This window comes from Lemur catta, chromosome 1 (genome assembly GCF_020740605.2).
Source record: "Lemur catta isolate mLemCat1 chromosome 1, mLemCat1.pri, whole genome shotgun sequence".
NCBI classification, from domain to species: domain Eukaryota; kingdom Metazoa; phylum Chordata; class Mammalia; order Primates; family Lemuridae; genus Lemur; species Lemur catta.
In genome coordinates this window covers 208,522,257-208,544,394 of record NC_059128.1, presented here as the reverse complement: position 1 = coordinate 208,544,394, position 22,138 = coordinate 208,522,257, and the positions used below count along the sequence as shown (strand labels likewise).

Here is a 22,138-nt window from a genome sequence, read left to right as displayed (position 1 = left end):
GTCTACTCTGGTGTTCAGTACTGATAGTAACCAAGATAGAAGAAAATTTCACTTACCTTTCTCCATTTAGGTGGGAATGACTTTAATTTAGTAAACTATAAAAGGTAGTTTAAAAGTTTAAATGGTAATTTTAATTTAGTAAATTATAAAATTAAATGGAATAATAGCATGCTAATGAATATTTTAGGTTGTTTTGGTTCCTTGAAATGTTTTAGCAATTTCTTCAGCAAATGTTGGTTATACAATTAGTACAGTTTTGTAAACCATCTAAATTTAGCCTTACTAGAGATACAAATTCTCTTAATTCATATTTCTCTGAAACTTCCTATGGTTGTGAAACTGCAAAGGGGAAGAATATTAGGGGAAAGCTGATAATATCCTTATCAGTCACCATAATGAGGTAGCTCAATATCCTTGTCAAAGCTTGACAAACATCTAATCCTGTGGGTATCTGTTTGGAAATTTAAAATAAACATACAGGATTAATAAAGAGGCACTTCATGGAGAAGGATGACTGACCATCCAAATCTCACATGGTTTCATTACATAGCGGTTGGTCTCTGACAGCTTAAAACCCTGATTAACAATGCTTGCAAGAGATGCAATTCTAACTTATTCTTTTTTTTTTTTTTGAGACAGAGTCTCGCTCTGTTGCCCGGCTAGAGTGAGTGCCGTCGTGTCAGCCTAGCTCACAGCAACCTCAAACTCCTGGGCTTAAGCTATCCTACTGCCTCAGCCTCCCGAGTAGCTGGGACTACAGGCATGCACCACCATGCCCGGCTAATTTTTTCTATATATATTTTTAGTTGGCCAGATAATTTCTTTCTATTTTTAGTAGAGACGAGGTCTCACTGTTGCTCAGGCTGGTCTTGAACTCCTGACCTTGAGTGATCCACCCGCCTCGGCCTCCCAGAGTACTAGGATTACAGGCGTGAGCCACCGAGTCCGGCCTAACTTATTCTTTATGTATAAAAATACTTGTGTTTTCATGATAGTACATTTTTTCTCTTGAAACAAATTGATATGGAAAGTCAGACTATAAGCATTGAATTCTGGTGAGCCAGAATGCTCTGCTTAGGATAGCATTGGTGGTACACTGCCCATTTCTGCTTCTCTGAGTTTCTCTTTTCTGTACTTTCTTCACTGAGCACACATCCTCACTAGTCATACAATCCTCATTAACCCTCACCCCCCCCCACTGATATGTCTTTCTTAGACCTGTTAGATGCATGCAATCGTTTGTAGTTGGCTTTGACTTGGGAGCCGTTACTCCTCTTAAAGTGGTTTCCCTCCAAGGGCATAACCTGGCAGGTGCATGCAGCTTCAGCATACATCCCATTGGCTCAGGTTGAGGTTCCCAAACTTTCCCAGTTCTCAGTGCCTTAGTATCTCAGTCGTTTTTCATGGTGTCCTAGGCCAAAAGCAATAACTGATGGTTAAAATAACTTAATAAGTATATATGCCCTAACAACAACTACTAACAACTTAGTAGCTATTTGAAAAAATAATACATGTAAACTAAAATATTACTTTTTCTTTCAACTTTATTCTTAAATAACCATAATTATCACAAACCTTGGAATCAGACTAGACATCACCACCCTCATTTCTTGTTCCACACTGATTTTCAAACTGTATTTGCTTTTTATCCCAGTAGCCACCAAAAACCCAGTTTTACAAGATGCAGTGCCATCAAAAAGAATATAGTGCGATTTAGTATTGAAATGATGAACCACCTCAAGCCAGTAGTATGCATGGTATCTGTCAGATGTCAACTATCACGGTGTTTCCCTCAAAAATTTAAAATATTAATGGTGTTCCTGTGAGTTCACTGGTTCTCTGCCACACTGTTTAGGAACTTAGTCATATGGCTACATGTAACTGTAAGGAAACTGGGAAATATAATCTATTTAATTTAATCTGCAGGCCTCTGCCTTAATGAATTAAATATTTTTATATTTTTATTCCCACAGTGACATCTTATATTCCTATTTATAAGTTCTTGAAAGGAAGCTGATTATTGCTTCCTTGTAACAATAATTATTATAATAATGAACACCATTTATTGAGCAGTTATATATAATAAGCACCCCGCTAATGTGCTTTTCATTTGTGTTCTCACTTAATCCTCACAATTTCTTTTGATGTAGGGACAAGTATTATTTTTATTATATATATATAATGGGAGGAAATACATGGTGTCCCGAAAGTTGCTATACATAGGGAAGATGGGAAATTGTAGATAAATGCACCTTTATTTATAGAATATTCATTACAAAATTTTTTCTTTGTATAGAGACTTTTGGGACACCCTGTGTGTGTGTGTGTGTGTGTGTATATGTGTGTGTGTGGGTGTATACATACATATATATGTATATATATGAGGAAAATCCTACTTAGGTTAAGTATCTTGGCCAAAATCATATAGCAATTAAGTGGCAAAGCAGAATTTGAACCAGGCTGTCTGATTTTAGAGTTAACTCTCTTAACCACCTTATGATATTACCTTTGATATTTACTAACTACAAAAATGAAGAGCAAGTAATATTTGTGTTGGCATTACTTACTATTCTGCCTATGCTAAATAATTAAATCAATGTTACCTTTTATACAGTGACTACCCTCAAAGGATTAAAAAATTGAATTCTTATAATGCTATTGAACAAGCATGAAGGAGAAGAGAGACTTGTCCAAAATAGTTCAGTGTTAACGCCTCCCAAATTCTAGTCTGAGATAATAGTCTGAGACAGAAAAAGAGGAGGCCCATATATTCCATCTCCCGACTTAATCTTAGTCAGAGCCTCTTCCCTGCAGAGTCGTGACGTGACAGCATTTTGCAAACGTTGTGACGGCGCATTTTTGTTGCAGGAGGCCGAGGGGAGGGTGGTGCCCCCATCATCACTTTTCCAGAGTTTGCGGGGTTCAAACACATCCCAGAAGAGGACTTCCTGAACGTCATGACCTACCTGACTAGCATCCCCAGGTGAGCCAAGCACGATGTTCTGCTGCCTTCTTAGTTACTGGCTTTATTCCACATTTGTCATGTAGCAGGGCTGGGTTGAGATGGAATCTTCCATGAGCACAGTTTACTCTGGTATGTAACTCGGCCAGTTTCCCTCATTCATCAGTCACGAAGGAGGGATGTAGAAAGAGACTAGGAAACAATGATAAACAAGTATCAGTTTGACTGTGTCGCCATAGCAGGTACTTAATAAGCAGTGTTGAGTGAATGGAAAACTTATTGAACAGCTGGTGTTGCCTTTGTTCCTTCAGGTTTGTTGCTGCAGCTTAGGGTTATTCCTGCTTCCTGGTCATGCTGTCTGGGATGCACATGACTGTTCCTCAAGGAGCTCAAACTGTGTCAGGAGTTATTTAATTTATCTTTCCTAAATATGGAAATTAGGGGCAGATTTTATAATTGTCACAGTCAAATGGAGAAACTAAGGCATAGAGCAAGGAAACTGCAAGACCAGGGATAAAAACCGTGTTTGTAGCCATGCCCCATGACAGAAATGCTTTTTGACATCTGCTAATTCCACCCTCTTTAGCCCAGGTCTCACATCTTTATGCCACTTAAGTCAATACTCAGGTCTCCAAGGGGTGGACTGTGGGACAGAGTTCACATTGATCACTGCCATCTCACAGAGACAGAGCTGGGAATGGGGTCCAAACCCTGATTCTTAGAAATGCTGTATCCGCTCTCCAGCACAGCAGAGTTGGCCAGGAAAGGCCTTCCTTCCCCTCCAAGGTTTATATTGTCTATGACATTCCTTCCTTAACTATGGTGTGTTTAAGAATTTACACAACAGCCAGGTATGTGTTCTTTTGCTGCTTTCCATCTGCTGCATATGATTTAGAGATAAACACCAGCTTTGTGGTTGAAAGGCCACCTGGAGTCTGAGCCTACCTGTCCACCTGTGGAGATTAGCAAATTGATTGCTTCAACCAAATCTACTTGAAAAGTGTTTTGTTTTTGTTTTGTTTCTTCTTTTACCTGTCGTCTTCAGAGAAGGCTATGGATTTATTTTTAATGCATTTCTTCAAAGTTCAGTCCTTAAATTATATTTCATTAATTTCCCCCATCTTCTTTTACCCACCCCCCCATCTGATATGTGTTACTGAATTTGGGGAAATCCTTTGTTGCTTTGAGGGAAAGATGCTGCACCCAACTCTGGGCTTTGCTCATACAGTTCTCTGCAGGAATGCCTCTCTCACCCTTCTAGGCCGAACTCCTACACATCCATCAGCCCTCATCTCTGACCTCGTCTCTTCAAGGAAACCTTCCCTGACCCCAGTGCTGCTTTCACAGACTTTTTTATTTATTTCCACAGAGTCCTAAACTTCCCTCTTGTATAACACCATAGCACATGGAAATTATTTCTGCCTCTGCCATTAGACTGACCTTCTCAAGGGTAGGGACCGATGGTTTTTTTTCCTCTTCTTTTTCTTTTCTCTCTCTTTTCTTTCTTTCTTTCTTTCTTTTTTTTTATATCTCCAGCCCTAGCACAGTGCCCAGCACATGGTCAATTCCCAAAAATAATGTTGGTAGAGTTTCCAGTTTTGATAATGATTCATTCTAAACAAATGGTGTTTGCTGTAAGGTGATGAAGGGGTTAAAATATGCTATTCTGGCATATTGATTATTTAAGTTAAAGGCACTTGAAAAACAGCAGGTACAAGAAGATTGCTTTGACTTTTGTGCTGTTTCTTAAGAGCAGAAGATAAAATTCCCATGTGAAAGACACCCTCCCTGTCCTAGAAGGAAAGGTAACATCTTATCTTCAATTCGAAGTTGAAGCTGAGAGGATACTGTATAGACCTTGTTAGAATGACTCGTATCTTTTAAGCCTCCCTCATAATTTAGTCACATTTTCAGAGTTTACCATTCTTTGTTCAATCTAATGTGTAAGTAACCGGCTCTAACTGCTTCTTTAGGTCTTCATTTCTTTATGAGGGCTCTTGTGTCATGTGAAACACTTGTAAACGTGTATGCTTTTCCCCTGTTAATCTATGTTACGTCAATTTAATTTTTGGACCCAGAGGGACCCTAAGAGGATGGGGGTGGAGTTCTTCCACCTCTACAGTGAGAAGGCGGACACTGACAGAGGGGGCCCCCCACTCCTCACTTCTGCCTTTACCTTCCTGGGTTTTAGAAAGTTGAACTTAACCTCTCTCTTTGGCTCAATCCATTACAGGACAATGACCCATCAGTTCAGCTACTTCTTCCATGCGAGCAGCCAGGAAGAAGGTGAACAGGGAGGTAGACAGTGGGGGGAAGGGTCTCTCCCATTCTCTTTATATTTGTTTTAAGCTCAATGTCTAATTTTACTTAATCCACAGGGATGCAGTCAAATGTTAAATTAAATGAGTGATTTCCTCTTGTATTTGCAGGCTTTTCTGAATCACACTGAGGACAGCACATTGAACACCATCTGAACCAGTGTAGAGAGAAGCAGGGAGGGTAATAAACCCCATGTCACAGATGTAGAAGAGAAGAGAGAACAGGGAACTGCTATTTTGGCCTTATTTCTTTTTCTACTTTATGTTCCTTGTACAATTTCTTGCAAATTGTGAAGTATTTTCCTTTCCTAGAATGCTGTTTGTCTCTTGAGAAAGAGTAGCTGTCCAACCAGTTATTCCCTTCTTCCTGGGTTTTGCTCAGACTTACTTGCGCTCCACCCTTTGTTCCTTTCAACATAAAGCAGAGACAAAGGGTAAGGCCTGAAAGCGGAATTTGACCTGAACCTCGACTTCTAGTTTCCATCTGGTTACAAAGATTGAAGCCACCCTTGTTTGTTTTATGACTGCCATTTATCACACTTTGCATCTTCCTGGATGCTACTGGTCGTCAGGCACTAGAGCCTTCCCAGGTTGCAAAATGTTTTACAGGCAGTTGGCTGAAGGCTCGTGGCATAGTAGAAGACAGAATTGATACAATCGAATAGACAAAAATGGCAGGGTACTCAGGGTAGGGAAAGGATACTGTGCCTGAAATTAATAAGCATCTCCCATTGTGGCCGGGTTGGGTGAGTACAGAAAGGCTTCACACAGCAACTTGTTCTTCGCCAGACCTGGGCTGAGAGCCAGCAGTGTGTAGGGTGCTGTGTGAGGTGCCATAAAAGGACGGAAAAGGCTACAAGACCGTGCCTCAAGCTGAGGACACTCATTATGTAACTCTTGTCACGATGTTTTGTGAAATGTGTAAATAAAGGGCTACATGAGCTCAACAGACAGAAAAGCTACTTCAGACAGGAAAAACAGGGAAAGGGTCAGGAATGAAGTGGTCTTGAGGGATGGTATAGTTTCCACAGTAGATATGGAGGGGGCATTCCAGAGAGAGAACAGGATGGGGTTTAAGAGCTTTGGACACAGCCTAAACCTGGATTGAAAACCAGATCCCACTGCTCACTAACTATGTGACCAAGGGGAAATTACTCGGCTTCTATTTCTATTTAATGTGGGGTTTGAAGTTTGAAACAGAGCATGTTTGGAGAAGTACAGACCATTCAGGTTGCTCAGAACAGAGTGAGACTCCTTTTCAAACAGTAGGGAGAGATGCTTCAGAGCCCTCAGGGAGGGACAGCTGGGGGGGGACCAGGCAAGGCCTGTACCACCAAGTTAAGGAGTGTAGGCAGAGTGGGCAGGAAGAGGCCACGGGAGGCTGTGAGGAGGAGAGTGAGGGGCGGCTGAATCGGTGGTGGTGTGCAGGATGTGTGGGAGGGAGCAGGAAGAGGAGGCAGGAAGACCAGTTAGGGGCTTCTACACAGGGATAGGTGCAGAGTGAAGAGGGATGAGGGCAGGAGGGCTGGCTAGCAAGGGGTAGACAGGAGGACAGGCACTGGGAGAGGGTAGCTAATGAAGACATTTGGCTTTGGGAATCTTACAGTTGCATCTTGGTACTCTTACATGTCTGGGTTTATGGGATTCAGGAGTCATTTTGGTTTTGATGGTCTTACCTTATTTTATTTCACTCCTTTTTCTGGCTCTTCCTTGTCAAATCATGCTAGCACAATAGTTCTCAGCCTTGGCTGCATATTAGGATTGCCTGGGGAGTTTTTAAAACTCCTAATGCCCAGGCCATGATTCAGACCAATTAAACCAGGATTTCTGGGGGTGGGACCTGGGCTTCAGTGGTGTGTGAAGCCCACGTGCAGCCAAGGGTGAGAATCACTGCATAAGAAGCAGGTAGGGAGAAGCTGCGGTAAAACCAAATGGAACGGGCGTTCGAGAGGGATGAGGGAGAAAACCTAGGATCAGTCTTAGCTTTTGGGTAAAGTGAGGTGGTAGGGAATGTGCGGAAGTTGAGAGACTGAGGGAGGGCTGTTCCCACATTTTTTACTTTTGCCTTCACAGTTCTGTATTTCTTCTCTTTAAATGCGATACATACAAAAATGCAATTTCCTGAGCCTCCTTGAACCTGAGATTTCTTTGTGAATTATTTGTAGTACTGTACATAAGGACCTACTGAATTAAGAACCTTCCAACATGGATGTCATGCTGTTCAAATAAATAAATCTAAAACACGCACACACATCATTACCACATCACCATTACGTTTCCCAAAACAACTGAGGGTGGATTTTGGTCTATCAGGTACCATCTGCTGTATAAATTATAATAAAAGTTTTCACAGTCCAGCTTATAACAATAGCAGAATAAATACTAGTGATCAGTTTCTCAGATATAACACTTATACAAGATAGTGTCATTTAAAACATGTCTAGCCAGGCAGAGTGGTGCACACCTGTAGTCCCAGCTACTTGGGAGGCTGAGGCAGGAGGGTCACTTGAGCCCAGAGGTTGGAGGTTGCAGTGAGCTATGATCGAGTCACTGTACTCCAGTCTGGGTAACAGAGCAAGACCCTGTCTTTAAAAAAAAATTAACAAACAAAAAAAAGGAAATTTTTAAAAAATATCACCTGGGGCTACAAATTGTAGCCAGGTGATTTGAAAAGTCATTAGTAAAATATTTTGAACTGTAGAGATGGTCAACTATTTTTAAATCACTGTTGTTTGTTCCTCAATCAATATTTGTATAACTAAGCATGGATTTTTATCACTGTATTCCTCTATTAAGTTTTATTGTTTTATTCACAGTTCTGGGTTCATTATTCTGAAGGGGTTGAGGAGAGTACTTTTATTAGATGGTACAAGAGTTGTATTTCATAAAAGTGGTTAATTTTATGATTGTTTGCTATTTATAAAGGACATTTTCTGTAATGAATCTGTGGAGGGACCTATTTAAATTAGAAGAGTTTTCCTACTTCTGTTTTCTTCACATGTCTGGTCTTTGGAATGAGTGATATCCTCTTTTATGACTAGTATCCTAAAACGCGGTCTAATATTTGTACTTTAGGAAGAGATAGAAGAAGAGCAGTGTTACTCTTTGGCCTGTGAGTTATAATGAGACTGACTTCTTTGTATTGAAAGACTAAGTGGGATTGTAAAACTTCTCAGCTTTAGAAACTTAGCATTCCATCCTGCTTTTATGTTGTCTATGTTGTTCAGATAGAAACCCACATTCCCTTTTCTGACATGTTCAATTTAGGTTTCTTCAAGCATGCAAAGCACAACCTTTTGCTTAAATTTATAAGTGCTAATGATTTTAAATGTCTGGACTTAACGGTATTATCAATTATTAAGATAACAGCTACATCCCATAATAAGCAGCCTCTTCTATTTATCACATGATGTAGGTTGTTATGGTAATAGAGTGGTCTAAGGAATTGAGGTGAAATTGGAAAAAATATTAGCTATAAAATTTGAGAATTTTGCCTTTTTAAAATCAAGCTTTGGATGGAGAGCAGGCAACTCTCCGCATGCCCTCCACTAGTCACTATGTGGTCAGTAAAGTTTCCTAAGGCGTTGTGAGCCACAGAGGGCTTGACTTTTTACTAGTTTTTTACTATTTATTAAATGACTTTTTACTATTTGTTATTTACTATTGTATGAGTTCCTGAGAATGATGGGGAAGGAAGAGTCTAGTACCATGACCAGAGTTAGTTCATACACTCTAGGCATTAGCATGAATACCTTTCTGTTTGAATCATCTTTACAAACTTTACTGGGATGATAAACATTGCATACAATTTAGTAATGATGTGCATTCAGTATTACCATTCAGACTAGTCTAGCTCAGAGGTTAGCAAACTTTTTCTGTAAAGAACCAGAAAGAAACTGTTTTGAGCTTTTTCAGGCCATAGAGTTTCTGCCTCAACCACTGACCTCTACTGCTGTAGCTCAAAAGCGACCATAGACAATATGTAAGCAAATGGCTGTGGCTGTGTTCCAATAAAACTTTATTTACAAAGATGAGAGTGGGGTGGATTTGGCAGATGGACAGTAGTTTGTTGGCCCCTGGTCTAGCATTGTGGTTCTCAGACATTAGCACACATCAGAATCCTCCGGAAGACTTAATAACAGATTGCTGGCCCACGCCAGGGTTTCTGATTTAGTAAGTCTGGGGAAGGACAAAACAATTTGCATTTCTAACAAGTTCCCAAGAGACTCTGATGCTGCTGGTCTGTGACTACAGTTTTTGAACTACTAGTCTAGTCCAATCTCATTTACAGAGGTAGATACTAAGACCAGGGAGAAGAAAGAACTTGTGTAAATCCACAAGCTGGTGAAGGGCAAAGTTTAGGGCTTAGATTAGTATTTAGATTTCCTGGTTCCTGGCCCAGTGTTATTCCACCACGTCATGCATCTTTCAGATGATGTTATGGTGGTTATATCCATGGCACTAACAATGTATATTTATGTCTTTATTTCTTGATTCATCAACTTTAAACAGTATCTTGTGATTCCTCACTGTGAAAAATGATTTTTGCATATTACGATGTTTTCTCTCCTCATTCCCATTTACCCCCTAATTTTTGTTAGTTACATTATTATTTTTAGATCACATACTTATTACCATTATATGTTTAAACAACATATTTCTGTATGGTCATCCAGCTACTTTAGATACTATCTGTTGGTTTTCTCCCAAGTATTTCTATTTTTCTTAAAAAAAAAAAGTTCAAAGGCCGGGTGCGGTGGCTCACGCCTGTAATCCTAGCACTCTGGGAGGCCGAGGTGGGTGGATTTCTCAAGGTCAGGAGTTCGAGACCAGCCTGAGCAAGAGCGAGACCCCGTCTCTACTAAAAATAGTAAGAAATTATATGGACAACTAAAAATCTATATAGAAAAAATTAGCCGGGCATAGTGGCGCATGCCTGTAGTCCCAGCTACTTGGGAGGCTGAGGCAGTAGGATTGCTTAAGCTGAGGAGTCTGAGGTTGCTGTGAGCTAGGCTGACGCCATGGCACTCACTCTAGCCTGGGCAACAAAGCAAGACTCTGTCTCAAAAAAAAAAAAAAAAAAAAAAGTTCAAGCTGAGTAATACTCCATGGTATACATATACCACATTTTACTAATCCATTCATGAATTGATGGGCATTTGGGTTGTTTCCACATCTTTGCAATTGTGAATTGTGCTGCTATAAACATTCGAGTGCAGGTGTCTTTTTTATAGAATGACTTTTGTTCTTTTGGGTAGATGCCCAAAAATGGGATTGCTGGATCGAATGGTAGGTCTGCTTGAATCTGTTTAAGGTATCTCCATAATGCTTTCCACAGGGGTTGCACTTGTTTACAGTCCCACCAGCAGTGTATGAGTGTTCCTGTGTCTCTGCATCCACGCCAACATGTATTGTTTTGGGACTTTTTGATAAAGGCCATTCTCACTGGAGTTAAGTGATATCTCATTGTGGTTTTGATTTGCATTTCCCTGATGATTAGAGATGTTGAGCATTTTTTCATGTTTGTTAGCCATTCTTATATCTTCTTTTCAAAAATTTCTATTCATGTCCTTTGCCCACTTTTTGATAGGGTTGTTCGATTTTTTTCTTACTGAGTTTCCTGAGTTCTAAATAGATTCTTGTTATCAGTCCTTTATCTGATGTGTAGTATGCAAAAATTTTTTCCCATTCTGTAGGTTGTCTGTTTACTTTCGTGACTGTTTCTTTGGCTGTGCAGAAGCTTTTTAATTTAGTCAGGTCCCACTTATTTATTTTTGTTGTTGCTGTGATTGCCTTAGGGAATAGCACCAATTGGGTATCGGACAGAGGTAGGGGGAGGGAATGGGTGTATACCTACACGATGAGTGTGATGCGCACTGTCTGGGGAATGGACACACTTGAAGCTCAGACTCGGGGGGATGGGGGGGCATGGGCAATATATATAACATGAACTTTTGTACCCCCATAATAAGCTGAAATAAAAAAAAAAGTTGAAGTTCTCCTACCTATATAACACTTCCTTTTCATTGCTAAGATTTATAATGTATATACACTTATTCTATAAGTGGATTTTTTTTCTTTGACTATAGGTTGATTTTAAATAATAGAAACCAGTAAAATGCATTTATATGTATTATGTGATATACATTATGCATACATAATATAGGTTGGACCTCTAGAGTGAGAGATGTACTCCTATGTCACTAAGCCGGTGTCACTCAAAGGAGGATGTTACAAATGTTAAGGCAAAATGGTTTCTCTTTTCTTACACTCCATCGTTGCTCAAAATCATGCCATAATTTAATTTATTTCAGATTCAGACAATGACTTTTTTATGTGCTTTTCCCCTTGGCATTTCTAATTGCCTTTCCCCCCCCCTTATTTAGAGAAGTGTTGTATACCTTTATTACATTATTACTATCATACAGCTTCTTTATTGTAGAATTTGTGTAATGCCTACACTTTCTTCCTGAAGACATTCTTTTGAGGCCCTCTGATCTACTCTTACAATTCAAGGTAGTTATTGTCTAGACCTACTGCAAGTTGTCAACCTGGGATATCTTTTTGTTGTATTTCTGGGAAGGTCCCTTCCTTGTTGGATTTCATTTTCATTAAAAACTTTCAAGTTATTTCTTTTTCTGAATGGGTATATGGCAAGTGATTCTTAACAAGACCTTGAATGTTTGACAATTGCTACATTTTGTCCTCACACTTGATTAGCAGTTTGACTGGGTATGGAATTTTTTATGTAAAATAACATTGACCTATTGATTTGTAGCATCCAGTGTTACTGATAACAAGCCTGATCCTTCTTACAAAGATCTGACTCTTTTTCATAGGTAAGCCATTTATTTCTCCCCATAGGAAGCTTTTAGGGTTTTTTCTTTATGTGTTGTGGGTTTGAAATTTTAGAGCTTTTCCCTTATTTCTCCTTGCCCTTCAAATCCAAGATTCAAATCTCTCTTACTGTTCCCTGAAGTGGAAAAAAAATAAATCTCTCTTAGGCTAAGAATTTTTTGTTGTTGTTGTTATTTCTTTGACTGATTCTTCCCTATGACCTTGTTTTCTGCTTCTGGAATTCTGTCTTTAACTTTTCTCTCATATTTTTCATCTCTTTATTACTTTACATTTTAATCACACACACACACACACACACACGAGGAGACTTCAAAGTTTGTGGAAAACATGGAATTAAAAGATAAAAATAAAGAATATAAACTTCTATTGAAAGAACTGATATGTGGGGTGGATTTCTGTTCATTCTGTTGAGTAGAACTTTGTTGCTTTGTTTTATCTCTTGAGCCACGGTGGTAGCTAGGCTTTGACCTTTAGCTTTTGGGTGATTTTACACTTGGGTGTGCATTGTGCTGATTCATGTATAACGCAGATCTGAGTACTTCCTGCAGGGCAGGTCTGGTCTTGACAAATTCCCTCAGTGTTTGCCTGTCTGAGAGTCTTTATTTCCCCCTCATATATGAAACTTAGTTTTGCGGGATACAAAATTCTAGGTTGACCATTATTCTGTTTGAGAAAACTGAGAATAGGGCTCCAGTTTCTTCTGGCTTGTAAGATCTCAGCTGAGAAGTCTGCAGTTAGTCTGATGGGTTTTCCTTTGTAAGTTACCTGACACTTTTGCCTTAAGGCTCAAAGGAGTACCTCTTTCATGTTTATTTTGGCCAGTCTGATGACTATGTGTTGTGGTATTTGCCTCTTCGCAATGAATCTCCCAGGAGTCCTTTGAGCTTCTTGTACCTGGATATCTAGATTTCTAGCAAGCTCAGGGAAATTTTCCTCAATTATTCCCTGAAATAGGCTTTCCAACCCTTGTGTATTTTCTTTGCCCTCAGGGATGCCTGTGATTCTTATGTTAGGCCTCTTAACATAATCCCATATTTCTTGTAGGCTTTGCTTGGGTACACTTATAACTTTGACTCAAATTGTACAAAATCAATTTTTTTGCAACCAAAATGTTTGTACCCCCATAATATTCTGAAATTTAAAAAAAGAAATAATTTATTTTTCAGTAGATTCCTCAGGCTGTCACATACCATTATTACTGTGATCATTGATAGGTGTGCTTCACAAGTCTCTGAGACATATCCAGATAATCTATATTTTTAGATGCTTACAGTTAGAAAGATAAATTTACTTAAACATTAAAATATGTATATAAACTTCATTTCTCAGCATAAGCTCCATCAGGTGCAAGACTCTTTTGTAAGTGATGTTACCAGCCATTTAGTCCATCTCTAAAGAACCGAGGGTCCTGGGAATTTAACCATGTCAATGCGATCTTTTTTATGTTATTAACTAAAGATAAATGGGTGCTCTTTAAATATTTTTTAAGATTAGGAAACAAAAAGAGAAGGAGCCAAATCAGGACTGTAAGATGGATGCCTAATGATTTCCCATTCCACAAAACTCTCACAAAATTGCCCTTGTTTGATGAGAGGAATGAGCAGCAGCATTGTGGTGGTGGAGAAGGACTCTCGGGTGAAGCTTTCCTCTGTGTTTTTCTGCAAAGCTTTGCCCACTTCCTCTAAACACATTCATAATAAGCACATTTTTTTGTTCTTTGGCCCTCCAGAAAGTCAACAAGCAAAATACCTGGAGCATCCCAAAAAACTGTTGCCATGATGTTTTGCTTTGACTGGACCACATCCACCTCTTGGTGGCCATTGTTTTGATTGTGCTTTGTCTTCAAGATTGTATTGGGAAAGCCATGTTTCATCTCCTATTATAATTCTTTAAAAAGAATGCTTCAGGATCTTGATTCTACTTATTTAAAATTTCCACCGTAAGCTCTGCTCTTGTCTGCAGCTGATCTGGGTGCAACGGTTTTGGCACCCATCAAATGGAAAATTTGCTCAACTTTAATTTTTCAGTCACAATTGTGTAAGCTGAACCAATTGAAAGGTCTATGGTGTTGGTTATTGTTTCCTCTCTTTATCTTAATCCTCTTCAATTAGGGCATGAACAAGGTGACTATTTTCCTTGCAAAATTATGTGGATGATTTGTCACTCTGGGTTTCATCTTCAACATCATCTTGTCCCTTTTTAAAGGTACATGATATTGTCCCTTCTTAAAACTTGTCTCATTTGTAAACTGCTGATTTCTTTGGGTCATTAACCCCATAAATTTTTCATAAAGCATCAATGATTTCACCATTCTTCCACCCAAGCTTCACCATAAATTTGATTTTTGTTCTTCCTTCAATATTAGCAGAATTTGTGTTGCTCTGATAGGGGCTCTTTTCAAACTGATGCCATTCTTTTTAATGCTTCAAACTAGATCCTGTTCAGACATGTTATAACAAGTTAGTATGAGTTTCTTTTGTTGCAAAACAATTTTGAACTCCATGCATAGTTTTTTTTCATAATATGCATGTTCCAAGATCTTTTTGAAGACTCCCTTGTATAGTGAATTGTCTTTTCATGTTTTTGCCCTTTTTTTCTATTGAGTTTTGGATCTTTATTTTCCTCTCAATTTTTAAGAATTCTTCATGTATTGGGGATATTAGCTCCCCCCCTTTTTTTTAAGGGAGAGAGACAGGGTCTTGCTCTGTCATCCAGGCTGTAGTGCAAGTTGTGATCATAGCTCACTGCAGCCTGAATTCTTGGGCACAAGTGATCCTCCCGCCTCAGCCTCCCAAGTCTATAGGACTACAGGTGCACACCACCATGCCCAGCTAACTTTTAAATTTTTTTGTAGAGGCAGGGTCTCGCTCTGTTGCCCAGGATGGTCTTGATCCTCCCACCTCAGCCTCCCAAAGTGCTGGGATTACAGGAGTGAGCCACCATGCCTGGCCCAGTACTAGCTCTTTATATGTGATGTATGTTGCATGTATTTTTCCTCTCACTTTTAAATTTGTCCTTCAATTTGCTCAGGATATTTTTTGCCATACAAAATTTTTATGTCATCAAATCTATCAAGTTTTCTTTTTTTTGCATCTGGATTTTGAGTCATTGTTAGAAAGCTTTCCTAAATTTAGGTTATAGAATAATTTACCCATGCTTTCTTGTAGTATGGTTTTTTTGTTTGTTTGTTTTGTTTTTCACAGTTAGCTCTGATGAGATTGGTATTTATTTTTGTGGTTGGTGTGAAGTATAGGTCTAACTTTATCTTTCTTTAAATGGCTATTCAGTTATCTGAACACCATTAATTTTAAAAGTCCATCTTTGCCTCAGTTATTTGAGAATTAATTGGTTTGTCTATTCATAAGTAACAAACTTTTAATTACAGAGGATTTAAGTATGTTTAACATCTGGCAGGATCAGTCACCACCACCTTCACTCCTTAAACTTTACTTTCTTTTTCATTGTTTTCCTAACTATTCTTTCTTGTGTTCTGTCTGTGTGTCTAATGCCATTAAAAAAAAATCTTGTTGGTCTTGTCATTGGGACTGTGTTAAATTTATAAATTAACTTAGGGAAAAGTGACATTTGTCTGGTGTTAAAATCATCCTATCAAGAAGAAATGTCTTTCTATTTGTTCAGATCTACTTTTGTGTCTTCCAAGAGTGTTAAAAATTTTCCCTGGTGTAGTTTTGTATATTTATTGTTAAGTTTATTCCTAAGTATTTGATCTTTTGTTGCTATTGTAAATGGGATCTCCTTACCATTATATCCTTTAACAAGTAATTTTATTCTTTGTACTGTCTTTATTAGGTTTAGATATCAATGTCATACTTGCTTTATAAATAGTATTTAAAAATTTTCTTTCTTTTTTTAAGTTCTGAAACAATTTTTGTGACATTAGTACTGAATATATATATAGTCATTAAAGATTTGATAGAATTCCCTTATGAAATCATTTCCTTTCTCTCTTTCTTCCAAATTGATTCCTACATAAGCTTTATATTTCTGATGAGGCCAATTTTAGTAAACTATATTTTCCTAGGAAATTATCTATTTATGTTTAGGTTTTCAAATTTATTTGCATAGAAGTCTGCAAAGTAGTTTCTTAGAAATTTTAAATTTTTTGTGTTTCAGTTTTGCCATTTCTTATTTTGTATATCTGTGCTTTGCCTCTCCTTCCCACTTTCTTTCTTATTTAGTGGCTTATTTATATTGTTAATTAAAAAATTAAACTTTGATTTATTAATTATATCTATTGCTTTTTCATTCTGTACATTATTAATTTTTGTCTTACCTTTAATATTTTCTTCCTTGTTTTTCCTTTTGGTTTGCTTCATTTTTTTCCTCAGTTTTTGAGTTGAGAATTTATTTTCATTATTTCATTTTGTTGATACAAATGTTTAAGGCTATGAATTTTCTCTGCTCACTACTTTAAACATATCCCATAAATTCTGGTATGTAGTGTTTTCATTGTCATTATATTTTAGAAATTCTGAAATTTTACTTTATATTTCCTCCATACTGAAGTGTCATTTAATAAAAAGTTTTTAAATTTTCAAGTGTTTTCTTTGTGACCTTATATCCTGATCAATTTTTGTTGATGTTCCATGTGTACTTTAGAAGATGACGAATCCTCTATTATCAGAATGTAAAGCCGAATACATATTCATTAGGTCTTCCTTATTGATTATGTTGTTAGGTCTTTTATAACCTTATCAATATGTTGTCTATTTGCTCTGTCTTGTACTGAAAGGAGTGTGTTAAAATCTGTTTAATGTGTATTTCTGTTTCCTTGTATCTCCTGTAGTTTTTGACTTATTTTTTGGTTATTATGTTGGTATTATAACAATTATATCTTCATTGTGAATTGTGGTAAAAGGCATTAAAAGTGTTCTCTGTTGTGTTTAATGCTTTATGGCTTGAATTTTACTTTGTCTGTTATCAAGACAGAAATCTCTTGCAGTTGTTTCCATTTGCATAGTGTACCATTGCTAATTCCTTTTCTAAATCAGCTTTGCTCTGGATCTTTCTCTTCTATACTGTATATATACACAGTCTCTGACTTATGATGATTCAACTTGAGATTTTTTGAATTTACAATAGTACCCATACAACCATTCTGTTTTTTTTTCACTTTCAGTACAGTATTTAATAAATGACGTGAGTTACTCAACAAGTTATCATAAAATAGGCTTTGGGTTAGATGATTTGCCCAATTGTAGGCTAATGTAAGTGTTCTGAATGCATTTAAGATAGATTATGCTAAGCTATGATGTTTGGTTGGTTAGGTATATTAAATGCATTTTCAACTTATAATATTTTCAACTTAAGATGGTTTTATTGAGATGTAACCCCATTGTAAGTTGAGGAGCATCTGTAGTTGCTTCTTACTTTGTGAGCCATTAATAAATTGAAAACTTTTTTTTTCTTACAAGTGAATTAAACCCATTTATATTTATTGATGTGATTGATATGTTTGGTCTCAATTTTGTCAATATTTTATGTTATAACTACTATACATTATATTTACTAAATTATTATACATGTGTTTTCTTTGTTTTTTTAAATTTTTAACTTCTTTTGGTATTTAAGAAGATTTCTGATTTTTGTCCTTGTATTTATACCTTTTTAAAATGCCCTGTCTCTGTTTTTAAATTTAATCTTTTACTGTTTGGTTTGTTAGTTAGAATCCTTTGACAACCCACCTATTGCCTACACCACAGTCAGTGAGCTTATTCTTTTCTCTTCTCTCTCCTTTCTCCTTCCATTTTTTTACCATGAATTATTTGTATATATTCTGCCATGTTTGATATTAGACCTACCATTAAATATATTAAATCTGTACTTTTGCTGAAGTTTTACCAAGTTATCTCTTGACTGGATGAAGATCAACATCTACTAAATTCTTCACAAAGGGGTCATAGGTATAAAATTCCCTGACTTTTTGCATGTTTATAACTCTTTTTCTGTTGTTTCAATACTTGAAGGCTAGCTTGTCTGGATATAAAATTCTTGGTTCACAGTTTTGTTCATGAGTTTTTCTAGAATGCTGTTCCATTCTTGCCATGATTTGTATATTGCTTTTGAGAAGTAGGATGACTGCCTATTTCTCTTCCTGGTAAATTACTTGATCTTTTTGCCTGAAGGTGCTGAGAATTTTTACTTTAAAGCTAAACAGTTTTACTTGGATATGTCTTAGAGTTGGTTGTTTCAGGTAAATTTTCCCAGGTGCCTGCTGTGCCCTTTCAGGTAAATGTAGATTAAGGTCTTTTTTTTATTTTTTGGTTTTTGCAAAGTTTTCTTAGATTATACTTTAAAATATTATTTCTCTTCCCTTGTTTTCTTTTTAGTTTTTAGGGACTCTAATTATAAGTATATTCTTTTTTTGTCTGGCTTCCATTTCAACCACTTTCTTTCTGACACTTTTTACTTTTTACTTTTTTTTTTTCATTTTCATTCTCTTGTTTGTTTTCTTGATGTTATTCACTTCCTCTTATTAATTTTTTGTTCAAATATGTTATCCCTTGGATATCTTATAATTTAGACCCCATTTCTAATATGAGTTTGTCTTTTATTTTTTTCTTTTTAGTCAACTGTTATTTTATTTCTTCCCTTTTTTATATTAAAAAGTTTATTTCTGTTCTTGATTTTAGAGTTTCTTATTTAAGGCATGCTTCTCCACCCCATGCTTCCAAATGTCTGTTTGAAAACGTGTTATTCAGTTTAGAGAGCTATGTTATTGGGTTTTTTTTTTTCCTGCTTAAGAACTAATTTTTTGGAGGAATTTTCATTATCTAAAAATTTTGTTTAAATATAGATTTTTTAGAGCAGTTTTCAGCAAAATTGAATGGAAAGCACAGAGTCCCTTTATATATCCCCACCCACACACATGCACAGCTACCCTCACCATCAACATCCTGCATCAAAGCGGTACATTTGTTACACTTGATGAACCTGCATTGACACATTCTTGTCACTCAAAGTTATAGTTTACATTAGGGATTAATCTTAGTGTTGTGCATCTGTGGGTTTTGACAAATCTATAATGACATTGTACCTACCATTGTAGTTTCATACAGAATAGTTTCACTGCCCTTAAAATCCTGTATTCTGCCTGTTCATCTCTCCCTTCCCCCAGTCCTTAGCAATCTTTTGCTGTATCTATAGTTTTGCCTTTTCCAGAATGTCATATAGTTGTGGTTATACAGTATGTAGACTTTTCAGATTGGCTTTTTTACTTAGTTATATGTATTTAAGTTTCCTCCATGCCTTTTCATGGTTTGATAGCTCATTTCTTATTTTTTACAGACAGGGTCTCACTCTGTTGCCTAGGCTGGATTACAGTGGTGTGATCATGGCTTATTGCAGCCTTGAACTCCTGGGCTCAAGTAATCCTCCCACCTGAACCTCCTGAGTAGCTGGTACTACAGGCATGTGCCACCATACCCCACTAATTTTATTTTAAAATTTAGTTGTAGAGATGGGGTTTTGCTATGTTGCTCAGGCTGTTCTCTCACTCCTAGACTGAAGTGATTCCACTGCCTTGGCCTCCCCACGAAGTGCTAGGATTACAGGTGTGAGCCACCATGCCAAGCCATGTCATTTCTTTTTAGTGCTGAATAATTTTCTAGTGTCTGGATGTACCACAGTTTATCTATCCATTTATCTACTGAAGACTTCATGGTTATTTTCAGATTTTGGTAACTATGAACAAAGTTTCTGGGAACATCTGTGTGCAGGTTTTTGTGTAGACATAAGTTTTTAGCTCATTTGGGTAAATACCAAGAAGCATAACTGATGGATACTATGGTAAAAGTATTTTTAGTTTTGTAAGAAATTGCCAAACTGTCTTCCAAAGTGGCGGTACCATTTTGTATTCCCATTAGCAATGAATGAGAGTTCCTGTTGTTCCTTGCCAGTATCTGGTGTCAGTGTTTAGGATTTTGGCCATTCTAATAAATATATAGTGGTATCTCATAGTTGGTTTAATTTACAATTCTCTAGTGACATATGTTGAACATCTTTTCCTATGCTTGTCATCTGTATGTCTTCTTTGGTGAGGTGTTTGTTCAGGTCTTTTGCCCGTATTTTAATTGGGTTGTTCATTTTCTTATTGTTGAGTTTTAAGAGTTCTCTGTATATTTTGGATAACATTTCTTTATAAGATATGTTATTTGTAAATATTTTCTCCCAATCTGTGGCTTGTTTTCTCAGTATCTAGAAGTGAAAATTTTTTACTCTTATTTTCTTTTTTCCCCCTTATAGTAGCTTTGTATAGATGAATACTTGTTGCATCTTGCATTTAGTAGACAGGGTTGGTGGTTTGGGGTGGTTTATGAGCTTCCTAGTTTAAGAATACTGTCTTCTGGCCAGATGTGGTGGCTTACACCTATAATCCCAGCACTTTGTTAGGCCAAGGTGGGAGGATTACTCGAGGCCAGGAGTTTGAGACCAGCCAGGGCAACATAGTTAGGCCCTGTCTCTCTCTCTCTCTAAAAAAAAGAATACTATCTTCTGTTAGTGCATCTAAATACAATTTCTTTGATAGATAGATGGCCTTAAACATTTCGGTTTTCTTGGAAGGTTAGGGGAAGGGGTTTATATCCTTGTCTTTTTTTGTCTTATAGGATGCCCAAATTTATGTCTTGTTTCCTTTTGCCTTTACCATATAGTCACCATCTCTCCTTTCCTCTCATTTTCTCTCCCAGAAGCTATGCCTTTCCAAGAGTCCCTCTGAGTTCTTCTCTAGTCAGTGCTCTGATGTTCCAGAACTCTTTTTCAGTGCAGATTAAGTATCCCTTATCCAAAATTCTTGGGGCAATAAGTGTTTCAGATTTCAGATTTTTTCAGATTTTGGAACAGCTGCATATACATAATGAGATATCTTCGGGATGAGACCCAAGTGTAAACACAAAATTCATCAGAAAGCCAAGGTGTCCCAATCTCAGCACTCATGTGGACAGTCTGTGGTTGTTGGCATCACCATCATTCCTGTCTGAATTTATATGCTACCGATGAGCAATCATTTTCTTATACTTAATCACACATAAGTACTTAACAATGAAAATATAGCATGCCATGAATACAGTGAAAACATAATGTGTTCAGGGTCACTAAGCAGCACAGTAGTATCACCAGAATACCCATACCAGCTGTTAAACAGTGGCAACAACAGTGGCAGGCTTTCTTGCTCCACCTACAATGCTGTTTTGATTAAAAGGTTACTGTATTTGACCCTACCATCATAAGTTAAAAAAAAAAAACCAGTTACTGTACATTGTACTTTACTTTTTTAGGTGAAAAGAAACATCAGAAGCAGTTGAGGGACCAGGAAATGAGTCCTCCAGGGATGAGGATGCATTCTGCTGGGTGGCTTTTTAAAATGTTTCCTCCAGAGTCATCTGCCTCATTAACAGCAGTTTTTATCTCAGAAATCTCTCTTTATTTTATAAACTGACATGATTTCTTGTCCTCTTATGAATGTATGCATGTGCTCCAGTCCTTCAGCAAGCCCATCACACATTTCCACCACATTCTCTGTAGGCACTTTTTCTGCAGTATTAGCATCACCTTTATTGTCACTATTGTGATCAGCTTGATTGAGAACAATTTTAGCTATTTTACCATTGGTCAGTGAATGAACAACAGGAGCCTTATTATTGGTGTTAATGACTTCTTTGATACCTACTTTTTCCAGCTTACTGACAGACTCTGAAGGTGTAGGTTTGCATGTGTAAGGATATCACATTATTTTTTTCTCACTTGACATACAGAATCCTTCAAAGTCATTATGCCATTAAGTGACATGTGTTCATTGCAGCACTGATGGATTTACTTTTTTAATACACAATCAAGATCTTCATTTTTAGCTTTATGCAGTGTTTTTCTAGTTTTCATTAACTTCTGTTAATCACTTTCAGCATAGGACTTCAACAGTTTAGCCTTCTGTTTCTTTAGGTCATACACATGGTGGTCATTCCAACACCGTACTCTTCTGTAA

General features: G+C 37.2%; 1 protein-coding gene across 1 annotated transcript in view; it reads left to right on the top strand.

Annotated features, from left to right (window-relative positions):
* The window catches only part of MCF2L2 (MCF.2 cell line derived transforming sequence-like 2), a 207,706-nt gene that overhangs the window by 39,580 nt on the left and 145,988 nt on the right, over positions 1–22,138 (top strand). The window contains exon 4 of the mRNA XM_045539773.1: positions 2,869–2,983. Within this exon, the coding sequence (XP_045395729.1) occupies positions 2,869–2,983 (115 nt within the window). The remainder of the gene's footprint in view (positions 1–2,868; positions 2,984–22,138) is intronic.